This window comes from Lissotriton vulgaris, chromosome 1_1 (assembly GCF_964263255.1).
Source record: "Lissotriton vulgaris chromosome 1_1, aLisVul1.2, whole genome shotgun sequence".
Taxonomy (NCBI): Eukaryota; Metazoa; Chordata; class Amphibia; order Caudata; family Salamandridae; genus Lissotriton; species Lissotriton vulgaris.
Genome location: NC_141685.1, coordinates 1,763,857,331 through 1,763,885,141, shown reverse-complemented (window position 1 = coordinate 1,763,885,141; position 27,811 = coordinate 1,763,857,331). Strand labels below are relative to the sequence as shown.

The following is a 27,811-nucleotide window of genomic DNA, read 5'->3' as shown; positions in this document are numbered from 1 at the left end:
GGAGGCCATACAGGGATTCACATTCAGGTGGAATCTTTGAGGTGGAGATATCCGACATGGGAGGCAAGGGTGATGGGTGAACTGAAATACAGGGATGGAACGGAAGCAGATTGTAGACTGCTACCTGGGGTGAAACAGTATTCGTGGATAGGGATCTGTATTTGGGAGTAGATTTGATTGTTGTCTGTGCAGAAGTAAAAGGGTAGGCTAAGGGCTCTTAGCAGGAACAAGAGAAGAAGCTAATTAAGATGTTCAAGGGGATGGGAACATGTAAAGTCACACAGAATACAGTAGGTAATGGCTATTGATTTAAAAGATTAGCTTAATTTGACCTATTGGGAGAAGTCAACATCACAAGCAGGAGAAAACAGACTAATGCATCATACATCACATGAATTCAGAATACAGGCACGGTTAGGCAGCGGTGTTGAATGCTACAGAAAGGCCGAGAAGGATGTCTGAGTCTGAAAAGGTCTCAGCCTAGACTTCATCAATGACTGAGATCTTGCAATACACACTGACTAGGGCCTAGGGTGTTGTGTGTCTTCAGAAAGCATTGCAGCCGAGAACGATTGGCCCTCATGCATTGTGATCTACCATGGTAGAATACAGTTCCTTCAGTAAGTGGTAAGGAAGAAGTGTTAAATGTTTGACCTCATGGGGACAGGAGTTAAAGACACCTTGCTGCAAGGCTCAGAAATAAGAGGGTTTGGTTTAGGAGATTGGTTATGGAAAGGGCAAGGAATGGGGTACACTCATTGGCTAGGGAGGCAGGAATGGTGTCACTGAACCAATCTAGGGGTGCACAGGAGGGATTTTATTTCTTCTAGTAACAGAGATGAACTAAAAGAGCTTGTTGGTCATGCCATGTGAAGAAAGGTAGTGGAGGTTGTCGTGCGTGAGCACTTCAACAATGATGCTTCAGGCTGGATCTATATTCCACCATTCCCATGATATTGGACACCACTCATTCTGTAAGCTATTAAATATCTAGCTGTAAAACCAAATTTACTTTCTTTACCATTTGTTCTTCAATTGTAACTGAACCAAAAATAAATGTGCTCAAATAATTTGTTCGTAAAACATGGAAAGGGACGGTTGGGTGGATCTAAACTGAGAAACTCGGGAAGGCTGTAGTTTCTTTGATATACCTTAGCTTAAATAAGCTTATAAAAGCATATAGCTGATGTTGGTGAAGTGGGGAATGTCAGACCACACAGTCACACCAACAGAAAAATGTAAGAACATTTCTTGCTAAATTTTATTATTATATGTTGTAGATGGCTCCCACAATAGACTGCTTGGTATTCAGTAAAAATAAGAATCTGATTAAACGGGTTTGGATACATGCAGGGAAAATAAATCTCATTAAACAACTGTGCCTCTAGGCGCATTGCAGCAGACTCCAGTCACATCATTATGTAAGCAGGTCACTCTTTTATAGGCGTCAAAATAAAGCCAACAACGTATTGTACTCCCTTTCAATGCTCTCCCTGAGGGGTAAAATCTAACTCCCTCCTGCATGCCCCTGCTTGAACTAGCATGTGAAGCAGCCTGGGAGTATCCAGATATTCACCAAACTTGCGTTCATTATAATTCTTTATCTGTCAATAAAAATGCTTTAAGAGGAGAGCTGTAAAAATTAGGTTGACACTTGATTTGTATTCATCACGCCTGCTGGTAGCCGTGCATTTCGTCCTTGGGTAACGTAGAATGATGACCTCAGATGGCAATGTAAATCAGCAGGGCTGAAGCAAACCTCAACAGACCCCACAAGGTTATCTGAGGTAAAGCTATTCATTGTAACTGGAGTGGGAAATCTCTAACATTAGTCCATGGTGCACGACAACAGGGTTTGAGCAGTATCTGTCCTGACCCCACCTCCATCCAAAAGAGTAGCTCAATGCCAAATCGTGCATCTTGTCTCTTTTAAATAAAGGCAATGTATATTTACACTTGTTCATGTTATGTCAGTGTTTCTTATTTTGAATAATAGAGAAAACCAAATACAGTACAAATGAGCAGCAAAGCTACTGTTCCAAATTACTCCGCAAGAAATATCAGAAATTGCCGATACCAAAATGATGGACAATTTGAAACTTAAGTTTTATGAGGTGGTCCTGAACAATGTAACTATCCGGACTGAAGCAAAGTTGGGCATGATGGGAAAAAGGCAGCCATTCTACCTTTTTAAAGGCATACGGAACACACACAACTTTTTTCTTCAATGGGAGATTACGGTTGGAACTAGAAACTGTCGTAGGATATTGGAGGGTTGGAATCCTGCAGACCAAAAGGAAACCGTAGTGCACACCTGAATCTCCCCCTGAAGAAGAGCGAGAGAAAAAACGATAAATGGGTGCATGGGCAGTGGAACGGGCAGCACTGGACTCAATGTTACTTGTATATTGTGCTTTGTTGGCTTCAGCCTCTGGTAGTTTGATGGATGATCTACTACTTTTACTTGTATTAGGGTCTTCCAGGAGTCTCACACAATAGTCTTTTTTTAGAAGATAATGGCCTCTCAGAATAAAGCCCTTTCCATAGACTGCCTCCCTGACGAGGAGAGCTCCATCACTGCAGTGTCTTTCATTTCAAGTGCTGGCCTCTTACAACACTGATTTGCCTTCAGACACCCTTGAGGGTAAAAAGAAATTGAAAAAGAAAATGGAAGGAGAGTGAGAGGTACCCAAAGCACGACAGAGAAATGCACACATTTAAGAGACAAATAATCCTACCTGGAATGATAATTACTTCTTTAATTGCCACAATCGTTTTGCTCCCAAGTTTTCAAGAGAATCGAGTAAAGTCTTACTTCCTTCCAACCTAATCTGACGAACTGTCAAGTGAAGAACCTTTGTTGCTATGGCATTTTTAGTTGTTTCAATAGTCCATAGCATAGAGACCGAGCTCGGCTCAGGTTCACTTGCATAAAGGCTTCCTGATGACCCGCGGTCACTGCAATGGTTTTTGGATCCAAAGGCATGTTGCCACCCAGCACTTTCCCTGCCCCTAAAATAGGACCTCAGTCAATATGGCAACTCGTAGCTGGTCACACTTTAGGTAGCTGATTAGCACTGTCTTGGTGTAGTACTGGCCCTAAAAGTGACTGTGTCTTTGTCCCCTGTTTATCCATTTTGGTTATCCTGCGTGGGTTGTTATGCTCTGTCAAAAACTACCTGTAGTCTTACTTTCTTGCAACCAGCTGCCTTTTGTCTGTTGTAAAAGTCATTTTGCATTGTTTTCACACAAACTGGTAAGCTTGTAGAAGTTGCTGCAGGGACGCCAATGATTTACAAGCATTGAGTGAGTAGGTTTATGCTGAGGTGCCTAGTTGGGATTCATGGGGTCTCTGAAGAAGCCTGAACAGTGGAGGGTGCAAATATCAAGTGCTCCAAATCGAGCTAATTTCTAGAGCATGAAGTCTACGTCCAAAATTTACTCCCAAGCTAGCCTGCATTATCATTTATTCATATATAAAAAACACTCACAATCTTTATAATATGCTTGAGATTATCTGAGGTCATGCCAGTGACCACAAGCGGAACAGCATAGGCAGCTGGTTTACAATCGCAACCAAGGAGGAAATTCTGCTTCCTTTTAGACCGCATGGTTAGTTGGTGTCTCACTGTGACAGTGATGTCTTACCATGCTCGGCTGTGTCAGAGCATGCCCACACCATCCCCAGAGGATATGAGCAGAGGACTGACGCACAATCCGCAAGTCATCATATTACCCCACACTAAAAAAAGACCAAAAATTGCGTAATTTCCACTCCAGGATGAGAGTAGCAGCTTTCTTGAAGCAGAGTGAAATCCATAGCAACAAATGTGATACCTGGGTTACCCTTGCTAATTCGGCCATTCTTTAACATGCAGCACATTTTGGCATCATTATGCATGTTTAATGCGTCATAACAGGGTCAATACTGTATTTTTAAAAATGCATTCGGTTAATTTAATCTTGGACCTTGCCCACTCCTTAAACACACCGTGTTCTAAAGAGCTGAGAAAAAGATCAGCTTTTAAAGTCTTTTGGACTTGAAAATGAACAACAATCAAGTCATCTGAAATACTGACAACTTTTGGAGATAAAATAGCAAAAGATAACTAGGGCGGTAGAAAAAATGACATTGACAAAAGAAAAGGAAACCCTCCGAATTGATTATGAACTTCCTTTTAGGTATCTTTACTATTGAGAAACTACTCGAAATGTTTAGCTTTTTATTTGAATATTTATGTCAATGTTTTGCCCACTCTCCACCCAGCACATTCACAGAGATTTAATGGACAAGACCCACCATCAAAGACTACTCGACAACACTGCAAGATCTCCTTCACCAGGACAATCCACAAAGGGAACCCACCCATGCTCTTGCGGACAACTGCGATTCAATGACATTCAAGTTGGACGTTCCCAGGTTCATACAGCTCATGACAAAGCTTCTTAGTACATCACACTCTACTGGTAAGGCTCAAATGAATTTCAAGAATGCTCCGAGCGGCCATTTTCAACCGCAGCTACGATCCTCAAATCAATTTAGTCTTCAACAAATTCCAGCCTTGTTTCCATCCTGGACAACGAACCAAGCCCACGCTAATCAACATTAGAGAAGTACTACCTACATTGTGAGATCCGAAACAAAACTGCGCCTTTATCTTCCCTCTGATTTCCGCCACTACATTCGGCACTGGGGACAAGAGTATCCTGCTTGGCCCTCTGAGCCTTGAAGTACAGGGGTGGTTATGTGCTTCTACTGTGGCTGTTTGGATGAACTGAAACTACTAAGCAAAGTTAACTTTCCCTCAGCCACAGGATGAAGAGTGGACCACTCTAAAACTACACAAGATAGCGGACTTTCCCAAAGAAAAAACAAGAATCCATTCAAAATGCTATTTGACCAAAGCATTTTGTGATGGGAAACAACTGCTGTTACAGATCTGTAGGTAAAACGAGAGCCACTTGCTCTTATATGAGAACTGTGCAGATGGCTTACTGGGTTACCACATGGTGTTATCTTTTTCATTACATCAGATGTGTCATGAGTACAGTCTCCAAGAAGCTATCGAAATTCTCGCCTAAAGCTGTGTAGGGAGCTATGCAGGGTCTCAAAGTAGTTTTAATATGCTTGGCTTTTTGCATATAAGTAGTAATCAGTCGTCCGTGCTCATCAGATAATGAACCCACCCACAATATAGCTGGGACTCTCCGAGTAAACCACGCTAATAACTTGTTCCCTTGTTTCCTGCCTCCTGGATCTACCTTAGCCTCCCAGGAGCGTAAATTAGTTGCTTCAGAAGCCAATTCCCTGTAGTCACCCTGTAAACGGTGTAGTATTTTATTTATTACTAGGGACGGGTACTTATTTCTAGCCCTTTACAGCGGATTATCTCACCCTCCATTACCTTGATAGCCCGACTATCTGCCTACTTTTTATGACTCCTACGACATGGGTTGATTCTGAATTACTGATTTAAAATCTTCTCCCAAGTTGACCCCGGCTTGAAATTATCGATTATTTTTCAAAAAGTATAATTCGGTTATTATGATTGGTTGTTTATCTAAAGATCTGTCATTAAGCTCTGATGCATTCAATCCCCATATGTTTTTCTCGTCTTTTTGGTGACTCCCAAATGTCAATACCAATAGTGAGTGGTCAGATATATCTCTTGCTAGGAAGTCAACTGAATGCACAACATACAACATAGGAGCATACAAGTGTGGTACATAAGCAGTTGATCTTTGATATGGAACTAAGTACCCCTGAGAAAAAGGAGTACAGCCCTTAGACCACATTACAGAGTCTTCAGGCATCCAAGAGACCCATAGACCTCAAAGACGAATCTGGCCAGATTAGCTAGTGGGGATGGGACCCTGATCCATCTCTAGAGGGACCCATATTACCACTGAAGTCATCTTTTAGTAGCAGATTCATCCTGGTGCCACCAACAGCAATGAAACATTCCTGTTAGAATTCTATTTTGCAGATTCGGGGGCAGTAACCTTCAGGGCTGTGACCTGTGTGTGCACACTGTGGCTCAAGCCATAATGTACTATTCATCAGAGTCTCCGTATTTGCGGGTCATCATAAACACTAGAGAATTAAGGGAGTAAAGCGTCACCTCCTGGGGCCCTCAGAACAGTTGGCATATTGTCCCACAAACTGATATTCAGCACCAATCAAGTGGGTCTCTTGGAATAACACCAGGAAGGGCTTATGGCTTTGTCAAAAGTGGATGTCTGTGCCACATTTAATTTTATTCCTCAGCTTGTTAACATTGCACGAGAGCACTTTGGCGAGACCCTAAAGCCCATATACCATGTCGTCCATCAACGATCAATTCAGTATTTTTGATCAATTACAATCCGGTTTCCGCCCGGGGCCCAGCACCTAATCAGTAATTACACATATACTAGACGATGCGCTAAAAACGTTGGATCAAAACGAATCATGCCTCCTTATTCTCCCGGACCTATCTTCAGCATTCAATATGGTTAATTATGACCAACTACTAGACCTATTGGAATATAGGAAGGGACCCACAGGGACAGTCTTAAACTGATTCACCTAGTTACTCCAAAACAGAGCTAAGAAAACTCAAGGTTAATCAGTCTCTATCTAAGTCCGGCCCTGTCAGAATAGGTTCCTCCCTCTCACCCATACTCTTTAACCTGTTCATGGAGCCGCTAACGTCAATTCTGAGCTCATCCAACATCCACGATCACATGTATGCTGATGACAACCAATTATACCTGTAAGTCGCCTCCCCTGAAGATATCAATGCCCTCAACTTTACCCTACAAAAACCTAAAAACTGGCTGACATGCAACCACCTCCAACTAAACAATCTCAAAACTGAATTCCTCCTAATCACCCCACATAAACAGTCACCCGTCATTAACGAATGGATGATGCAACTAACAGGCTTCAAGTACCTGCCTCAGGTCAAGAACATGCAGAAGCACATTAGTGTTGCCACCAAAGGAGCAAACCTCCAAATGAACATCTTAAGAAAATTAAAAATCTTCATGCCAAAACAGCTCCCTTTAGTGCCTCCCTCCACTCTGCAGCAAGGCTCATTACTGGATCGAAAAGAAACAACCACATCACTGCTGATTTGAAATCCTTCAATTGGCTCCCCTACGAAGCAAGAATTCAGCTGAAAATTGCATGCATTACCCACAACGCCCAACACTTCAATTTCCTAAGTTATCTTGCTCAGAAGCTTGAACTCTCTGGGGGCTCCAGATCTTCTAGAAGCTCTGGCACTTTACTGCTGAAACCACTGAGATTCTCTAAAAAGAAAAACTACAAGAGAGCCTTCTCTGACATCACCCCGAGAATTTGAACCCCCCACCTCCAGACTGAATCTCTCAACTGCATCTTTCAAGAAATAAGTTAAACTACTATTCATGAACACATTTCTACCCTAGATCATTGGAATTCTTCTCTCTGAGCTTATAAGGACTCATCAACTTTGCTCATGATTACGGCTCGCTGGTTATATTACTGTTTGATCTATCTGTCCTATTATTGAGGTGATCCCTCCCTCATCGGGGATCTGCCATATCCGGTGCTGTTTCTAGACTATTATAATATTGATAGTATAGGTCTCTGTTCTTTAAAATGTGTAGAGTGCTCCGATACCGCAGGGGTCTTATTAGCGATATATAAAACCTTGAAATAGTTAATAAACATTCTAAAGTGAATCTCTATTTACTGAGGATAGTATCATACGAGTTCTAATGATTGGTCTCCCATAATCTGATGAGACAGTGTGTATCAACTTTGTAATCTTTAATAATTTCTAATATTTGTACACCACATCACTCCACAAGGATTCCAAAGCGATGTTCATCAAATCTCAAGATAATCTCCATTTTAAAGATTTCATGTGCACAAAAGAGAGGGAAAAATTAGAAGTCTTTGAGTATAAAAGTACAATTTAGCACTATTGTCAAGATAACCACAGCTTCACAAAACATTTCACCATGGCAGTGACATGCATCAAGTGTAATGGCAATATCCTTTAAATGCCAATTCCCACATTCAGGAATTCAACAATCACAAACATCTTGATGACACAATACCATGTGCTGCAGTGTAAACATTGATTCATTCATTGTACTCAACAAGGAGAATTAGGATAATTGCAAAAACTAGTGGATACACTCCAAACAGAATATGCACACACATACTCAAATGTACACACGCACACATTTGTTTTTACACGTTGGTGGTCAAATATATGCGGTTATAATTAAGGATGAGTTTCCATAGGAAAAACCTTTTTTTGTTAATAACTTTGGGGCTATTTGATTATTGATTAATCTATGTATCTTCACAAAACTTTTCAAAAAACAACTTAATCCACCTCAGCTCCTTCCTGGGAAGTTTCGCATCTTTTGACAAAGCCACACATAACTTGGGTTGGCATGGACTGCAGATTCATCCAGGCCAAGGGAGTAAAGTGGGTCAAAAAACAGTATTTCCCATTTTTAACTTCCTTAGGAAACTTTGCTCTCTGCTACAAAAAACACTGACCAGAACTGCACCACACTTGAAACTATAACTTTGCTGAGGGTAGTTAGTGTATTTGCATTATTTGGTGTAAATCTACACAGTAATTAGAAATCAGTGTCACAAAAGTGAGTCAGGTGGACTTAAAAGGGTAAGTTGTAGAGCTACCTGGACCATTAGTTTGCAAACTGACCTTTAATACAAGTTCATAGACAGCTTCAAGACCTAACTTACAAAAAATAGTCTCTCCCACACCCTCCAGTGAACAAGGGAGCTTTTTTTCTACAAGGTCTGTGAAACCCAAACTGACTGTCTGGCTGAGAAAGGAAAGTTTCTCTTGAAGCCGGCATTACAGGAGGCGGGGCACAGTCTCTGCATACTGAAAAAAGAATCAAAATGCCACATAAGGGGCAGTGTAGGCACACCCTGACCCCCCCACCAGACCTAGGTGTGGGGGTCCCAAAAAACTCCTTCTTAAAAGTTAAAAAGATTATTTTTTAAGTCGGAGTTAGGGTTTGCATTGCTGTAGTTGAACTTATGCTTTGCAGAGTTAACAAGAACAGATTACTTTCAGTGGTTTTAGGGTTTTAACCCATAATATACTCAATTGATAATATGTACATCTGTGGACATGTACATGTAAAAGTACCAATTCTTATAACGCAACACTTCACTCCAAAAGATTCTGTTACAACATGAAAACTTCATGTTACCTCACATTTCAATGTTGATGGACACCACTATATAAGGAGAATGTGCTAAAAGGTTGTTTCATTATTAAAACAGTTAATGTAAGTTTATTATTAAGAGAAATACTCACAGAGTAAACCCTCTGGAAATGACCTCAGTCTCTTGAATAAGTCTTAAAGCTTTCCTGACTTGGTTGGTAAATGCGCGGCTGTCAGCTACAGTCTTTTCCAGCTGTGTCCGGTATTTTTTCAGGCTTATTTGCAGCTTGGCCAGCCGCCACTTGCTGACCAGGCGCACATATACAAAGGCAGAAAATGCAGAGAGACCTGGACCCCACATCAACCATGAGGAGGCATCCCACGTCTGAAGCGCAAATAGAGCACTGGCAAAGGCAAGCAGCACAGACACATCCCTGCAAGGAAAATAATATCGGAAAAAAATTAGCAATGATACAGTGCATTATAAATAAGGCTCCCTGTATTCCGTTTTTACTGTCGTTTACAGAGAAATACTATATCATTCATAAAAGATCCAAAAAACAACATAAGTACATTTATAAGAGTGGCAGATAGTGAGAAGAATGGCCACTCAGTCTGCATTTTTACTAATCTAACCACTTGCCATTTTGCTCTTGCAATGAAATTAATTCCCAATATACAGCCTAATGAGAAGCCCATGATGTTGCCTTCTGTGTGACAGAAAGCCTTTGAATGATGGGTTACTTACTAATGCAAGGTTTGTACAACTGCACAAGTAATAGAGTTTCTGCTAAAAGTAACCAGTTCGTATCCTAACCAAAAAGTTTCTGAAATGGAAAATGCCCAAATGTCACAGATGTAAAACCCTTCCCAAAATGTTCCAAAGAATGGGTGAATAGGAAAGAAAGTGAGAAATAACATAGGTCTTGCCCATTGAGTTTTTTTCTCCTTTTTTTACTTTGACAGACACTTTTAAGATTTGGTCTTTGAAGCCAATTTGCTATACTTTGTTCTTTGCCTTTTAAAGAAGGCCATAAAGATCCTGATTTACTAATCTTGAGTCACATGGCAGATGTAAAGATGCAAAAATTGCGCAGTATCTACGATGCGACCCAATAATAATTTGTCCACTGCAGTGGATCTACTAATCCGCCAGATTGCAAAAAAGGGATTCAATAGGTTTTCAGAATGTCTGCCCTGTTAATGGGATATGTGTTTAGTTTGCAAATACCTATGAAAGCCTGCGAATGCAGAGATAGAAGCCTGTCAGAAACATACTCGAAATCCCTTTATTCACGTTCACCAAATGCCAATATTTTTCCAAGCATTTTGTAGTGAGGGTGGGGAAGAGTGCAAGGGTCACCTGGACCGCTATCTGCTCCCCCAATGCAGACAGCCCAAATTCACAAAGTTAGAGCAGTTCCACTTCCTGAGCTCTGGGAGGACTATGAGGGAACATTCCACATGTCAATCTCGAACACTGCCTTGGTCAGTCTCATCCCATGATCCTACATTGATGGAGGTTCTACTGACAGAGGTCTAACACAGGTTTAAACAACAGGCACCCTCTGAAAGAGGCTGGAAAGAAGGTTACACCTTCGAAGGCGGCATCCTTTACATGAACGTAGGTCAATATCTTCACTTGAGTGAATGGCAACAGGTGTCACCACTTTTAATAAATATATGAGCAACCATTTATTATCTCTTGGTATTGATGTATGAATGAGTGCACTTTGGTTGGGGGTCTCCCACTGGGTCCACCTTGAATCAGTGTTTCCCAGAGACTCAACCAATTCATTCACAATTTGGTTGAGGGACTGCCGATGTTTTCAGTCAAGGTATAGGTCCATGATTAGTTTAGGTTCAGATCCACCTTGAAATTCCTGCTTAGCACACTCTTTAGGCTACACTTGCAAGAAGGTTGAAGGAGAGGTAGGAGCGTTGGCTCCATCCGACCACATCTGTTTGGGATCTCTTCCTCGGTGGATGCCCTCCCTTTCTATGTTAACATGTTCAGTACGAATTGGGATTCCAGTGGCTTTTCCCTTCTTCCTACTTCATGAGGACTCGTCAGACACAGACCACCTTAGAAGCCCCTCCTCAGTCAGCTTTCTTTCAAATGTAGACCCAAATGGTTTCCCACTGGTCTCTACACTATTCCCGGTCTCCTTTAGATGCAGAGCTCTGTGGCTGCACTCTTCCTCGCTAGGCTCTTCAAATGAGATTCATGTGATTGTCTCTCTTGACCTTTCACGTATGGAGACCTAAATGATGGAAGCACTTGCACCCGTCCACCGCATCCACACATTGAGATCATCATTGTAGGCCCTACTATATCCTTCCTGAGCTTTACATATGGAGAGCTCTGTGGCTGTCCCTTCCTCTGTCTTTCTGTGCTCTAAAGGGGACAAACTCCACATCTGGCTTTCTATGGCACTAGTAGTCGTAGCGGTCACTCTAGGTAGAAAAATCTGTGTGTGCCTTACTCCTTCTAAACAAGCTGCAGGCTGAGATCCCTGTCCCCCTGATTTTCCCATGCCCTGTGTGTGTGGGGGGGGGCTGTGGGGTGCATGAGTGTGTGTGCCAGACACCCACCATCCCCATGCGCCACCATCACAATACCAGATTTTCATAGTAAACCATTTCATATTGAAGTAGAGGCAACAGGCCTTGTCTCAGAAGTGTCATCACCGATGCATTCTACAAAGAACGCACACAATCACCTTACAAGATCCAAAAGCGCATTACTCCAGATTTATTTAAACACGGCAGTCCACACAAATTAAACAACTCAATTATCTATCTACTGTGGCATTAATCACCATTAATTGACCCTTTGATGCAAGTGAGTCTTTAAAATGTGCTATCGGACTACGCCAAACCACTCCAGCCCAAGGAGAAAGTATAAAGAACTGTTTGAGATTGGTTACCTATATTCTTGCTACTTTAGCATAGGCAAATTTAAAAAAAAAAAAAATTCTGATTTCCAAATTAATTGCTTTAGTTAAAGAAGTTAAGCGGAACAACAATGGCCTTGCTGCTCTGTACAGCCAAGAAACACTGACTACTCCAGGTCAATGAAAACACCCCAATCTCACAACAGCGCCCGACAGATCATCTATATTCGGATGACTGGTTTGAGGGGAACAAAGGGTGTAAAGTGTTTGTGAGCCCATGCTGGTGGAAATATAAAATACAGAGTATATGTAGAGCAGAGCAGGGAAAACAGGAATTCATGGATAAGCAGGAAAGCAATGAAGAGAAACTATGCTTTCATGGGGGCAGGTCCTGCTAGTTAGTAAATAAAACAACTTATAGCTATATACATAATTAATTGCATCTCCTACTTGACTTTAGAAACTGGATAATATCTCAATTTTTTGTAACATGAAGCATTTTATATCATATTGGATGTGAGACAGCACCGTGATGTTAGCAATGCAAGCTACAAAGTTTCTCAGTAACTTTTATTGGAAAGGATGAAGCAGGAAGTAGCAATGTTTAACTCCAAGTTCACAACACTCTCCCTTCTTTGGCACATGCACTTAGCTGCAGACATTCGATCTGAATTTGGCATAGCTCAAATCGAAAAAAGACTGTATTCTTGAGTGGTATCAGCCGACCTAGATCCAGACTTTTTTTTCACACTGAAGCCCAAGCTTAGCACATTTACAAAATGATATCCAGCAATCTAATATCTGAAAGGTATGAGTAGATCATTCTGGCCCGCTATTTTCATTGCATTAAGACACTTTTAGTCTTACTCATCGCTAATAAGTGCACATTTGAAAGACCGGGATCTACTCACATCTGACGTGAAGCCCTGTGACATTTAGGACAACCTTAGTGACAGAAACAGTCTTAGGGAATCACAATGCAGAGACAGTGACAGTGCTGTACAGGACAGGACAGGACACACAAGTCTGCTAGTTGAAAGTTACCAAATATTAGGAGTTGCTAGGGAGCGCAGCTTGGGAAGGTGTCGTCGAGTTTCCGGTTGCTCTGGCTGTCCCGCAGACAGGATACCGGGGTCGAGAAGCTCTATCAGCTCCACATCCTCCTGCAGCAGAACTTCCTGTCGCAGGATGGTACACAGGGAGTCGAGGCGAAATCCCACATCCTTACATCAGGAAAGAGTGCGGTGGAGGACAAGAAAAAAGGTGAGGCATACTATGGAGCGAGCAGCAAAATGCACAGTTTTCACCCTCCTTCTTCCCCTAATCTGACAATGCTATGAAAGAGAAATTGATCATACAAAAGCGGAAAAGTGAATATTAAAATTTGCAATATTACTAAAATAAAGACGATGGCAGTGGGTATCAACTACCAAATCAACTAATCTTCTGATAGTCCTACAGAATACATTCCCTATTCCCCTGCTAATCCATTACTTTCCTAATCAAAGCTTCCCATTGTTCCAATGTATTATTAGGTCTCGAAATAAACAGCTCTAATTGTCTAGAATACCTCAGACTTAAAAAATGTACTTATAAGAATAATAACAGAGGTAGTAGGCTTTTGGTAAGCCCATTTCAGTCATTCGATTCATGGTTTGACATTTTCTGGTGCTCTCCGTCAAGGTCAGAGCATTTAGTGGAAAGTTACATTGTGCCATTTGTGCTCCCACTCCATTTTGGCTATTGGCTCTAGTGCAAATGCAGAACAAACAGGAATAGGACTTTAATTCATAGACAGTTTGTGTACTTTGATGCATTTGACTTACCGTGACATTTTAATTCTTGGGTTATGGCTTTTTTTGTTTAGTAAGTGTGTTCCGTTTGTTTCTACAATATGCTAAAGCGGTGTACTTATCAACATTGCAATTTTTTTTTTTACTTTACTGTTATATAAACATGTTGTGGATTTACAGCTAATTTTGTTCACAAATTCAGGCCCTGCACGTGCATAGGCTTTATTAAAGATGCACAGAAAATACTTTCCATTGTCAGAAGTATCTCCTATAGGATATTTTGCTGGTTAGACCTTTTAATTTTCACACACACAACACAAACGTCGTCATCTTTTTTTAAATAGCTTTTTATTGTCATTTTCATAACAAAACAACAAGAAAAGAAACAGACATTGCAGTGCTTGGCTATTATGGGCAGGTAAGACATGTCCACGACACATACAGCATACCCCTGCAGCTAGAGTCCACAATGTGCAAGCAATAGCATGTAACATTATAGTGGATAGTTCCCACAAGGCACATGTTGACATCACCTGCCTAATTTCCAGCAATACAAAAACCTTTCACAGAAGCGCCCCCACCGGAACATAGAGCAATGAAGACATTCATTACCCCTCAATATCCCTGGTACTCAACCAAGTGACAAACGGTTCCCAGATATCTTTGGGTCGAGATCTGGTTGGTTGGAGATTCCAATATGTGGTGAGCTGTGTGCTGCAGTAAGCAACTTGTGTGATCCAATCTCGGGGTAGCTGTGGTCTTGCTGCCCCCCAGTGTATTGCTATCTGCCGTTTAGCCTTCAGAAGCAGCATTGAGGGTAATTTACGCGATTGCGGGGGCAGTGTCTCGAGTATCCCCAGCAAGAACGTTAGGGGGGTGATGGGGATGTCTATGCCAGTTATACTTTTTATGTGCTGGTGAATTTCCAGCCAGTAGTTCGCTATGGGCCTGCAGCTCCAAGCCAGATGAATAAAAGAAGCAAGTGGTGAGCCACATTTCCAACAACAGTCCTCGGCTCAAAGTCCCATTCTATGCAGCTGTATGAGAGTACGGTAGAGACTATGTAGATATTTAAAGTGTAGTCGCTCGAGCTGTTGACAGCTCAGCCACCATTGTTCGTCAGTGAGGGGCAAGTCTAGGTCCTGCTCCCAAGCCCTACGGGAGGGCGGAATGATAATTGTCGACGTTCGTTGCGTATGTCTGTATATACGAGATGTACGTTTTCGTCCATATTCTGTTAATAAATTTTCAAGGGCGGGGAGAGACTAAGGGGGTGCAGGGGATGTAGGGAACCTGCTCCTGCAGGACGCCCTAAGTTGGTAGTATAGCAGCCGGTCAAGTGCAGTCGTCTCTGCTTGAGAGCACTTCTGTTCAATGGTAAGGAACAGGTCATTTGGGAAGAGATCCCCCTCCCACCGCCAGTTTATGGGTTATTGCGCGTGCCTGAGCTTTCTTGCCCATCAAGGGGGGAAAAACTGGATTGTTAACCCAGTCGCTGCTCATGACGAGCTCAGCTCGTCATGAGGCACAGTGGAGCTGTGCTTATGAAAAGCTGAGCTCGTCATGAATAATGGGTTTCAAGGAGGATCAGCACAGGAGGGGAAAACCATTAGCAGCCAAGGTGTTAAGAAGCAGCATAGACGGGGCATATAGTACGTCTAGATGTGCCCGTTTGCGAATTCCATCCCACGCCCAATGTAAAGCCTGTACTGTGTCTAATTCCCAGCGGGGGCGCCTATAAGGTTGTTATAGCGCTGTTGATATTGGCAATGGGGCGGCGTGATCTATTTCTATAGCTACGTGTGGCTGATACGGGGTAGGATGGGCCCAAAAATGAAGGAATTGCGCCTGCGCACTGTAAGCATATAAAAGTAAAGTCTGGGGCAGCCAGGCCTCCCAGGTCCTGTGACAGAGTCAGAATTTACCACGCTATCCTTGACTGACCTCCTGTCCATACCAATTCAATCATGAGGGATCTGAGACGTTGAAGAAAGTGCTGTGGTACTGCTCCGAAAAGATCTTGTAGTAGGCCCTCTACGTATTTATCCATTTTCGGGATATTTGTAGATTCGGGTATACCCGTCAGGCGTATGTTGTTGCGTCTGGATCTCGCTTCTAAATCCTCATTCCGCAGTTTTATCACCTCCAGAACTTTGTCCATACGCAACAGCTGTTCACGCGTTTCCGTTTGATTATCATCGTGATCCGAGACTCTCCATTCCAGTGTGTATAACGTGTTCTCATGTTTTTCTACTTTTCGTGACACTTGGTCCATGCGCGCCACCAGAGAGTCAAGTTTTGAGTCAATATCTTTCAACCTAACTTTGACGTCTTTCAACATAGATTTAATATCATCATCTTGTTGTGACTCCATCTGTGTCTCCTGAACTATCGTCTGTGATGCCATGTCACCTTCTGTTTGCCTCGTACTATGTTTCACGTAATTCAATTTGGGTTGTTTATTATCTGGTTTCCCCATGGTTCCTCGCCTTCTGAGAGTCTTTGCGTTTGCAGAGCGCTGCCCCCACCAGTTATTGCACACACTACCTTACGCAGAGACACAGGCTAGTATCCCAGGCGCCCATGCTGGTAGTATATCTGCTGCAAGCAGCAGTCACTCACGATTGTGTAAGTTCCAGACTCACACCGCCACCAGCCGGGGCAGTCTGCCCATTCCAGATGGTATCCTGCGTGGGGGAGTTCCAGAATGAACTAAACCTCCGCCCCAGTCACAGCGCCGTAACACTAGGGGTGCTACGATGCTGCAGTTTCTAGGGCGCGGTCAGATTGCCGTCTGTATCACTCAGTACATGCCTCAGGGGTAATGCAAAGTAAAATACGCAACCATAGAGGAGGAGCTGCACTTCCCAATTATCAACTGTGAAATGCTGTGTTTGCAATGTGTCACATCCTCAATTACTGTGGTCTCTGTAGGCGCGCCGGCACAATACTACCCGCACTTATCTCAGCTGGACCTGTGGGCCTCGATCAGCCGGCTTCCGCAGGCCTCAGACCGCCGCTTTGCCCCCTTTGATAACCTGAGGCCGCTATTCTCACCACGCTCCCGAGCCAGGTGCGCCACCCCGACAGCACCAGCTAACAGAGTAGTCCTGCGACCCCTCACAGCTCACCACAGCGCACCTCGGGCCATATTTCCATGGTGCAAGCAATTCAGGCCATAAAGACTTGCGGCGGCCCTCGTAATCCGCCCACGCTGTTCCCATCCAGCACGGCGTACGCCCAATCTGGATTTTGCGGCGCTATGAAGAGGCGCTCGGAAAGCTATAGCGGCCAATCCTCCAGGCGGTGCAATGGTTCAGGCACGGCACACAGCAGCTCCGGTTTCCGCGGCGCAGAGTGCAGGACGCCGGCACAGACAGCACGGCCAGCTCTGGCGATTCCAGCGTCGCAGCACAGATCACCCTCTGGACAGTTAATTCAGCTCTGCTACCAGCCTGACCATGCAGCCAGCACAGTAGGTTCCCAGGCGTAATAGGATCACTGTAACTGCTGGCCTGCACCACCGACAGCGGCCGACCGCTTCATGAAAGTACACTGGTCTCCGCCGCCATTCACCCCGCAGATCAGGCCACCGAGCCACCAATGCCACCACCGCCGCTCCACAGCCCACCTCTAGGCACATAAGGTATCTTTTGGTTCCGCTTCACTTCCGACCTAACATTCAGACTTTGTAGTCCCACTGTGTGTCTATTTTGGCAGGATTCTGGACGGATGTTGCACTCGGCCGGCAGAACCGACAGATTAGGCGGCCATCTCGCTGCTCGGCCACGCCCTAAGCAGCATCGACTAAAAGTATTGCTTTCTACCGATGCTGTTCGGCATCGTGAAAAAGAAATAGCAAAGCCAGTAGGTCCCAAAGGCGGGACCTATTGACTTTGCAAATGCTTGATTAATTTTTTAAGTTCAGCTTCCTATTTTAGATACTTTTCTGGACAAACACAGCAAAGTGCTATAATGTCGAGATATCAAAGGGATAGGAGTATCTTCAAAGGGTAGTGCTGTGTACCTCAACTAATTAAAATTGCAACTATAAAGCAGTAATGGAGCACAATGGGTTAATGTATCTTTTGCAAAAATCTATGTGCATACAGCAAGGCACAGGCTTAAATACTGGGTTAAGCACATGTAAGTTTCGATCTTCATAGGCTCTAACTCAAACAGACGCTATTTGGATAATAGTAAACGCTCCATTTTAATAGCGCTATGTAGATACAACACTAAATCGATGTGTGCCATATAAACCATATTATGAAAGAGATTAGTACTGCTTCACACCACTTTGTATGATGATTTAATGCTTCCATCAGTTACACATGACATAATGTACAGAAATACGCAAGAATTCGCACCTATAAAAGCAATGACATAAAGCTTACCAAGCAAACCTTAATCTAAAATAAAATGAGGTAAAAAGTTATCTATAACAACAAATAAGGTACCATCCTGAATATCCTTAAAGAATGCGCGTCTCTCCAGTGTGTGTAATCACAGAACAAACCTTGAGACGAGAATAAGCTCTTTCTGCAGTTATAACAAGCATTTGCAATGCAATAGGTCTCGCATTTTAGAAACATTGACCTATTGGTATTGTAAATGACAATGCTTTTCATTTATGTGTTGTTTTTTAAACACATAAATAAATGGGATTGTCATTTACAATGCCAATAGCTCAAAATCTGACAATTGCAACACCTATCAAATTGCAAATGCTTGTTATGTCACGTCATGCATTCTTGAATAGGTTGCGAATCCAATATGGCAAAGTAAGAGCCCCCCACCCACGTTACATTGTATTTTTCTGCACACTAGGTACGGTTTATTGACAAGTTAGATTCACTGGGGACCCTTCAACCACATAGCTAGTTTGAAATTTTGCACAATATCATGATAAAAAGCATGATCCAAAACCGGCAAGAGACCACGTCTTTTCAGACATAGCCACCGGGTACACACACACGTTTGCAGTGGGCTACGACAATCTGTGTATGCATTTCTCATGTTAATCACAGTTTAAGATGGGCATTGCCTTTAAGCAACATGACAATTTTTGAACTGCATGGTAATTTGACTAACGTGAACACTTTAGAACAAGTAAGATAACATTTTTGTTTAGATCCACACGGCACACATAAATGTCATAAACCGTGAACATGCACTCCTCACTAATAATATTGGACTGTAATGTTTTAAACGTAGTTGGATTAATATATAATTGGTAGTTGGGAATCAGTTTCAACTGAAAACAGCAGGTCTACTTGTTATACGTTTGGATTAACACGCTACATGCTAAAGTGTTATTGGTCTTGGCTGCACTTCACACTTCGGGGGTTACATGGATGCCAAACATTCTTTTAACAGGGCGCAACCTCTCATTGTTTTAACATTTTTTTTACTGGATTCGAAATCACTTGAAAAATCTGACACATTCTTACTAGATCCAGACACTTACTGATTCAACACTTACTGAGACATGACGCCAGGCCCAACCGCCGCGCTAAGGAGTTTAAAGTATTTTTTTTATTAAATGGAAGTGCGTGAGACAAAAGAGTATGAAGGGAGAAATGACGTAAGAAAACCGACCCGGCTGGCGCGCTAAAGATTTTAAAGTTCTTTAAAAAAAAATGGAGGTTGTGTGCCAGCCCCGCCCTGCAAAATAAAATAAAATAGAGAGACATGATGGGTGGGAACACACGGAGTATGGAGGGAGACATGACGTTCGAACCGGCGGATGATGAACTCCTTATCCGTCAGCGGGGATATGAGGAGAATTAAACTGGCAGCCTGTTTTTGGTGGTGGGAGGGAGACCACCCTAAGGGGAGATGAAGCTGCTAAGTTGAAAGCACGGCGCTCATGAAATGGACACCGCGCTGAATAGTTTAAAGTAATAAAAACAAGCAACTACTCAGGGCACAAGAATAGCGAAAGTAAGAGTCGGATTCCAACACGCGCCTCTTGCCTGTTTATCAGCGCTGCGCGCCTCTCTGCAGACTCCCCTTGCATTCCAGAGAGGCGCGCGACGCGATCCGGTCTGCATTGGCATGCTGTGGAGACAAGACCTGGCCGAGCGCACAACGTTATCCTATGGGGAAACGATGCGCGCGGCCAGGTCTTGTCGAAAGACTGCTTTTTGAGCTGAGACGACAGCTATAGTTCTCGCTTGCGAGAACGCGCTTTTAGCGCGTTCGTCATAGGTGAGACCTAAAAATGGAATGCTCATCTGAAGTAACAAAGTCTTTCCAATGTTTGTCTTTTAATAAAATGTAACGCTACATATTAATAATTCACTGGAAATTTTTAAACCTGCACAGAGTGTGGCACGGTTCACTAAAACTCTCTTTCACAGAGTAAACCTGAAATGCAAACTGTTCCAATAGGCCTAATTAGTGTCTCCGACGAGGAAAAGCCACACGGATGCTTTAAGGCAGCCACGTAGCTTTAAAACAGAAGAAAGCAGAACACTGGCAACTGGTCCCGTAGGGTTTCCCTGAGCAAGATCCTTACACACAAAACTCTGCACGTTTCCTAACAAAATGTTTTGTCACTTCTCGTGAGAAGTGTGAGCAGGATACATGCCAACGGGTCATGTGCAGGAGGATGAGGACATAGAGGAGAGTAAACAAAGGATGGGGGCAGAAAGGATATTGGCAGAGATAATAAGGGTGAATTCTCGGCTTGGCCTTGTTCAGGCCCTGCATCTCTGCAGTTTGCTGCACGTCTGAAATCTTATTCTCACATTTTTTGCCTTGAGCTATGCATCTAATATTTCTGATTTCTACTGATCTAAACTACACTTCTCAGTCCGGTACTGTCCTACACTGCACCCTTACTCTGTCCCACCTGGATGAACGCTTGACTTGCCTTCCTCTACTCCAAACTATGCTTCTCTGGACTCTGCACACTAAACATAATCCTGTCCAAGCCAGACTCCAGGAATTTTCATCTGGATCGGCCACGGGTGCCTTCTGGAAGGCAACAGCGGGACCACTGTAGCACCGAAGGAGTTTGCAGTTCCTGTAGGGTGGGGAAAGAAGAAGGAGGCTAGGTTGGTCAATACACTTACTCAGTAGTGGAGTGTGGGCATCTCCCAATTTGGGAAGTTGGGCCCTCACACACCAATTTGGGTGTCATGCTTCATCATAGGGCCTGCTCCTCGTCAGGCCGGCGCTGCAATGCCCGACGGGCACCCTATGAGGGGTTCTTTGTCGGAGATCTTTTCCCCAAGCCGTATAGGTGAGGTGCGTGTGAGGGCCTAGTGGTGTAGATGTGAGGTGATGTGAGGAGAAATAAAATGAGGCGAGGTGGTGCTCCAAAATGAAATTTTACCTGCAAGCCCACTTGTCTCAATTAAAACCAGAATCGGGATACCGCTGGTTATAATGGTTGGAGGTGTCTATATGTGTGTAGTCATAGTCAACATGTTTCTTGCCCAATGTGTGTAAATCACTCGGCAATTCTTCAGGACCTATCTTGATGCACTATATACACGGGGGGTTGGTTGTGGAAAATGAACTAATCACTCTGATGACCTTTCAATGAGGTACCTTAATAATACAAATCATGGGACCAGCCTAATTCGGGTTCAAGTCACGTCTCCTCAATAGTAAGGCATAGCAAAGATCATTACAAAAGTTACTGTCATGAGTTTTCCTGAAAAACAGGTGGTAGGGTTGTTGCGGGGACCACAAACAAACCCCCAATCCCCTCCCCCCCAAGATTACGATTAAAATTAATTTTTCAGGCAGCTAGTACAGGGGTACTCCCGCAGCCCTCCCATGAGGCGCAGCAGGAGCCACTAAACAAGCTTCCACCACATGGTACATGGTTAGCTACACACAGCAAGGTTGTGCAGCCATTCCACAAGGAGGAAGTTAATCGCAGGGCATGGTGGTAGGCCAGGCCCTTTGGCCAACCCCCACTAGGCACTGCCAAAGGGACACACCTTCGTAGTTTGTAAGGACTGCACACCTGTTCGAAGAAATCTTATTTGTGGTTTGTGTTTGCTAGTTGTTCTGGTTCATACAGGAGTTACTTAATCATTGTACTGAACTTGCTCCGGTTCAGGAGTGTAGGAAGAATGTCTGCATACACAAGCACCTACAAACTAGCCCTTGTACAAGACAGTAAAGGTGTGGTTTGTAAACTTACCAACTGGTGTAATGTGTTATCTTTCCTTCTATCCAATGGAAACGGCGACCAGCTCTTCAAAGTGTCAACGAGGCCTGAAAAGATGTGTAGCTGAACAAAAAAGAAAAGAAAAGAAATAAAGTTTAATAATATGAAACCGTCATTCCCTTTGTAATAAAAAAATGCTAAACATCAGAACAATCAAGGGAAATGAAAAGGGGCCAATTATAAGGTAATTTAGACCACACTAGTTTCTTTCTCAGCCCAATCTAGAATTGCCCCACTGTTAGTATTTCCTGCATTTAGCGATTATAGTAGTTATTCTTTAAAAAGATTGCTCTTTTTTTTCAAGCCGCCAAACCAATGTGAATTTAATCAAGAAATAAATCACCACTTAGCTTACTGTGAAACTTTTAATTTAGTTGTTTCCTTCACAGAAAATAAAATAATTTTACAAAAAATAACGCTCATTTTAGAAAAATATCGAAAAGAACAATTATCAAAAGTTTGGATTTAGCAACATAAACGTTCTGCACTAGCGACATATTACTGCTCTTTGCAGTAGGACGTCAGATGAAGACACCAGGGCAAGGAAGTTAAGGTATTAAGAAGGTGGACATACAAACTGGAGGTCACTGTTTACTCAATTTATCATTCTATGTCAGTCCACGGAGGCTCAGATTATGCTTCTCTTCACTTTACTGACATAAACAGCAGCCAATAAAAACTTTAAACTGGCATGACCCCGGAAGGACAACCCCCTCCAACAGTATGCACCAATCACTATCAAGTCCACTGTATAACTGTCCATGTTTATCAATACGACCTCCTCTTTCTTTGCTGCTGCAGCAGCGAGTTAAGTGCCCTTTACGTTTTTCTACTTATTGGTGGTTAATTGTTAAGGGCGGTGGTTCTTACCGGCGCGTTATCGTGCCCTTGACTTTATTATGCCTAATGTGTTCTTTATGCCTTCGCATTTATTGATGTGTTTTCGTACGTTATGGGCTTAGTCCCCACACGTTTATTTCCTGTTGCCGATGTGTGCTTAGGCTTCGGCTTCCTTGCCGGTCTTTTTTTCCCCGTTGCTTAATTGCCCGTTGTGGAATTTGCCGCGCGTTTGTTTTGTTTGGTGTAGGCGCGAGTCGGCAGGGCGCGTGGTTCGCTCGGTAGGGGGCGGTGGAGCAGGAGGAGACAGACGCGAGTCTCTCGCGCTCAGGAGGCAGTCGAGTTCGGCCCCCACACGCGGCGCGCATGCGCGAGGAGCCGACTTTCATTTTCAGTGATACCGGCTCCTCGCACATCGCGCGTCTTTCAAGGCTGCATAAATCCTGGTCTCACAGAACGCCTACCGGAGCGTGTCCGGATTAGAGCTTTGCTCTAGGGGAGCTTTGTGTGCACAAAGGGGTCTCCTTCCACCTCAATCTCAGCCTCAGAGTGGTGATTCTTTCGGACTACAGTGTGTGTGTGTGTGTACTTGAGGCACCCCTGGGCTGCTCCCCCCTGTTGAAGTTCCTCCACACCTCCCTGCTTTAAAGCTATGGCGTACTACGCCGAGGAGGATACCCAATGGGCAGAATATAATGAATACGATGAGTATGAGCCACAGGAAGAGCAATTGGAGGAAAATTTGGTTGAGGCTCTGGATACCCATGTCCAAGGGTCGGTGAATAAGGCATTGATCAAGGCTCTCAAGCCTTTTACTCACACCCTTCAGAAATATGGCAAGAGGAAGTTTAAGTCAGCCCGGCAGAGTGATACCTCTCCTCAAGCCTCGGCCCAGGTGTTAGCACAGATGGCCAGGAATGTGATGAAGGATCATGGCTCAATGGTTATGGATACGTCTGGGGATTCGTCCCCGTCCCCACCTGTCACCTCTGATTCTGAGGTGGACTCGGTGATGTCCAGGAAGAGATCGAAGAAGGTGAAACACACCGCCCATAAGGCTGATGATAGTCAGGCGCCAAAGAATCTTCTGTTTGATCCAAACAACATTGTACACCCTAGGTCCACGGAATGGGTGCCGTGCCCGGAGGTGGCACACTATGTGGGTAATAACCTGCGACAGGGTTTCGACAATAGTGTCAGGGCCACGCTCAGATCTGAATGTCCCAGGCCATCCTTGACAGGGAAGGTGGCAGATACGCCGGACTTGGACCCCACAATGGCGGCCTTTATGAGAAAGTTTGCGAAAGATCCGAAAAAGGGATTAGATAGGGCCTGGCGAGGGTGTCAGGACAAAATGTTGGACGTAGCTGGACCCCTCACAAAGATTCTGGACGCAGTTGTCAAGGCAAAGGATAGGAAGGTGCCACTGGATGTGTCAGAGATCCTCGAATGGGCACAACGTGCCATGTGCTTTTTAGGGAACGCAAATGTGGCCCTGTCTACGGAGCGGAGACGCTCCTTTCTTATGAGAATCGACTCCCAGCTGGCGGAAATGCCCCTACCGAACCTGGTTCCCTCGCCAATGGTATGCTTTTTGGAGACAAATTTGTTAGAGAAATGGGCAAGTACGTTGCCACCTTCTCCGCGCTGGACCGGGCGCAATCAAATATCAAGAAAGTTTTCCACACTGGTGTTTTTGATAGGGCCGGACGCCCACGAGGTCGAGGGTCCGGCCGAGGTTATGCACAGACCTCACGTGGAGCAGATCAGAGAGGCAGAGGCAACAGACGCTCCAACTTCTACCCCTCCCGCGATAGAGGAGGCAGGGGCAAAGGACAGAGAGGATCCTATCGTGGCCAGCAGAATGGTTCTGGAGACAACTCCTACTCAGGTACGACTTTTGTGTCCGTCAGAACATATGGTGGGAGGCAGACTGTCTCTTTTTCTCCACAGGTGGCGCACGCTCACGAGCGACCCTTGGGTGTTGCAGACAGTACAGGGATTTCACATAGAGTTCTATGCCTCCCCGAGCCAACGGCGGAGACCGAATGCCCTGCATTTTTCCCAGACAGAGCAGAGTTTCATCGACGCAGAGATATGCTCCTTACTCCAGAAGGCCGCGATTGTGGAGGCCGTTCCGCACGTCCTGGGCTTCGTGAGCACTGTCTTCGTGGTCCCCAAAAAGGACCAGGGGTATCGGTTAGTGTTGAACCTCAGGGAATTCAACGGCTGGGTGGTGTATCGACACTTCAAAATGGAAGGTATACACCTGTTACGCGACATCCTCCTAGAGCAAGATTGGATGGTACGCCTGGACTTAAAAGACGCCTACCTGGCGGTGTCCATTTACCCCCCGCACCGGCGTTTTCTACAGTTTCAGTGGCGCGACCAGTGGTTCGAGTTTTCGGGCATGCCCTTTGGGCTGTCGTCCGCCCCATGGTGTTTCACCAAGTTGATGAGACCCGTGGTACAGAACTTGAGGGAACGGGGCGTTCGCCTCATCATTTACCTCGACGACATACTGATTTTAGGTCGGTCGCCGGAGATGGTTTCACTCCATCTGTCCTGGACGATTCAACTTCTTCAGGACTTGGGTTTCCTTCTGAATTTGCAGAAGTCCATCTTGCAACCTTCTCAGGTGATGGAATTCCTGGGTTTCCAGGTCGACTCTGTGAGAGCTCAACTACTCTTGCCCCTCAAGAAGAGAGTGGCTATCAGGAAGGAGTTGAGGAGAGCGCTTGCCTCTCCGACAATCTCCTTGAGGATTTTGGCGCGTCTGGTCGGACTTCTAGCGTCATCTATCCAGGCGATATTTCCGGGCCCTTTACATTACAGGGCCTTGCAGCGTTTGAAGGCATTGCACTTGCGCAAAGGTCTGACTTACGCTCAACACGTTTCCCTTTCGCCAGAGGCTCGTACGGAGATGAACTGGTGGTTAGAGCATATGGATGCGTGGAATGGCAGAGCCATTTTCGCGGCCACCCCGGAAGTGGTGATAGAGTCGGATGCCAGCCGCTGGGGCTGGGGAGCCCGTTGCGGCTCGGTGGAGACGGGGGGTCGATGGTCCAGCGACGAGCTGAGTCTCCACATCAATTGCCTGGAACTTCTGGCGGGTTCCTTTGCGATTCGCACCCTGTCCCCTCAGAAAGTGTCATGCTGCATTCTCCTACGCATGGACAATGTGTCCGCGGTGCGATACATAAATCGCCTGGGAGGGACCAGGTCTCGCCTCCTGGCGGAGATAGCGAAGGATTTCTGGCACTATTGCCTGGCCCATCAAATTTCGGTGACGGCGGAATATATTCCGGGGTCTGCCAACGTGACGGCGGATTGGAACTCTCGATACTTGAGGGATGCGAGCGATTGGAGACTGCACCCTCGAATCTTCAGGGCATTGAACCACAAATGGGGTCCGTGTGTAGTAGACCTTTTTGCCTCTCGGCTCAACAGGCAACTCCCCCAGTTTTACAGCTGGCGACCGGATCCCTTGGCGATCAGCTCGGACGCCTTCCTTCAATCGTGGACGACGGGCATTCTGTATGCGTTTCCTCCTTTTATCATGATCCCGAGAGTTCTGGCTCAGGTTCGGAGGCAGAAAGCGGAGTTGGTCTTGGTCTCACCGTGCTGGAAAGCACAAGCGTGGTTCCCGGTGGCAATGAGTCTCACCTGTGCGGCGCCAGTGCAAATTTCGACGTTCCCGGATCTTCTCACGGACCCGGTGGGTCTTCCCCACCCGCTGGTCCTTCAGAATCAGTTGTCCCTCATGGCGTGGAGACTTTCCGGCGACGTTGGCAAATGCCGGGAGTTTCAGAGGACACTCTCTTTTTCCTATCTCAGGCATGGGCACCTTCCACCCACAAGCGATATGAGTCAGCTTGGAGACGATGGGTTGGTTGGTGTAACGAACGGCAGGGGGATCCGATGGGATCCGATATTACTGTCATAGCGAATTTCTTATCGGAACTGGCGCGGTCTGGTCTGGCTTATCGAACAGTGAATAACTTCCGATCGGCGATCTCCGCGGGGCACCCGCATGTTGACGGTAAGCCCGTTGGGGAACACCCTTTGGTGTGCAGAGTAGTCAGGGGAGTCCGCTTAGTGAAGCCCCCTCAACCCAGGTATACTGAACTCTGGGACGTGTCAGTGGTCCTACGTTTTTTGGCGGCCTGGCCGGCTAATGAGGGTCTGTCTCGCAAACAGCTCTCAGCTAAACTTACACTTCTCCTCTGCTTGGTCTCATGCAGGCGAGTGTCGGATATTCGGGCCTTGGATTTATCAGGTAGAGTATTCACTCCCACGGGGGTTTCTTTTACGATCTCTAGGCGTACAAAAACGCTTACAAAATGTATTGCATATCCTGCATTTCCTCATCACAGTAAATTATGTGTGGTCAAATGTTTGAAGGTATATGAGGATTGTACTAGGGAATTTAGAACTGGTTTTGGTCAACTGTTGATTTCGTTACAGAAACCTTTCCGCCCAGTCACCAGTGCAACTCTGGCCAGGTGGGTTACCTGGTTGTTGGGCCTGGCGGGTATTGATACCTCTAAATTTGGGGCTCATTCTGTGAGAGGGGCTATGGCCTCAAAATCCTTTGGTGCCGGCTCTCGGCTTCAAGATATCATGACTGCGGCAGATTGGTCTTCTGATTCCACCTTTAAAGTGTTTTATCATAAGCCTATTGTGGATGTGGCCTCGGTGGTGGTGGACAAACTTTAAACTAGCATAATCTGAGCCTCCGTGGACTGACATAGAATGAAAAATTGTCTAGCAGACGCGACAAAGAATTTTCAATTCTATTAAGGACACGGAGGCGAGGATTATCCCACCCGGGCTTGCAGGATTGTATTTCATGCAATGTTGTATGGTTGATGAATTCTTGTACCCACCCGAATGATTGT

General features: G+C 44.8%; 1 protein-coding gene across 2 annotated transcripts in view; it reads right to left on the bottom strand.

Annotated features, from left to right (window-relative positions):
* Nucleotides 1-27,811, bottom strand: part of VEZT (vezatin, adherens junctions transmembrane protein) — a 197,753-nt gene that overhangs the window by 70,827 nt on the left and 99,115 nt on the right. For both annotated transcript variants that reach the window (XM_086919066.1, XM_086919067.1), the window contains exons 3-5: nucleotides 22,047-22,136; nucleotides 13,131-13,309; nucleotides 9,342-9,623 (exon numbers count right to left, since the gene is read on the bottom strand). In XM_086919066.1, coding sequence (XP_086775192.1) covers nucleotides 9,342-9,623; nucleotides 13,131-13,309; nucleotides 22,047-22,136 — 551 coding nt within the window. The remainder of the gene's footprint in view (nucleotides 1-9,341; nucleotides 9,624-13,130; nucleotides 13,310-22,046; nucleotides 22,137-27,811) is intronic.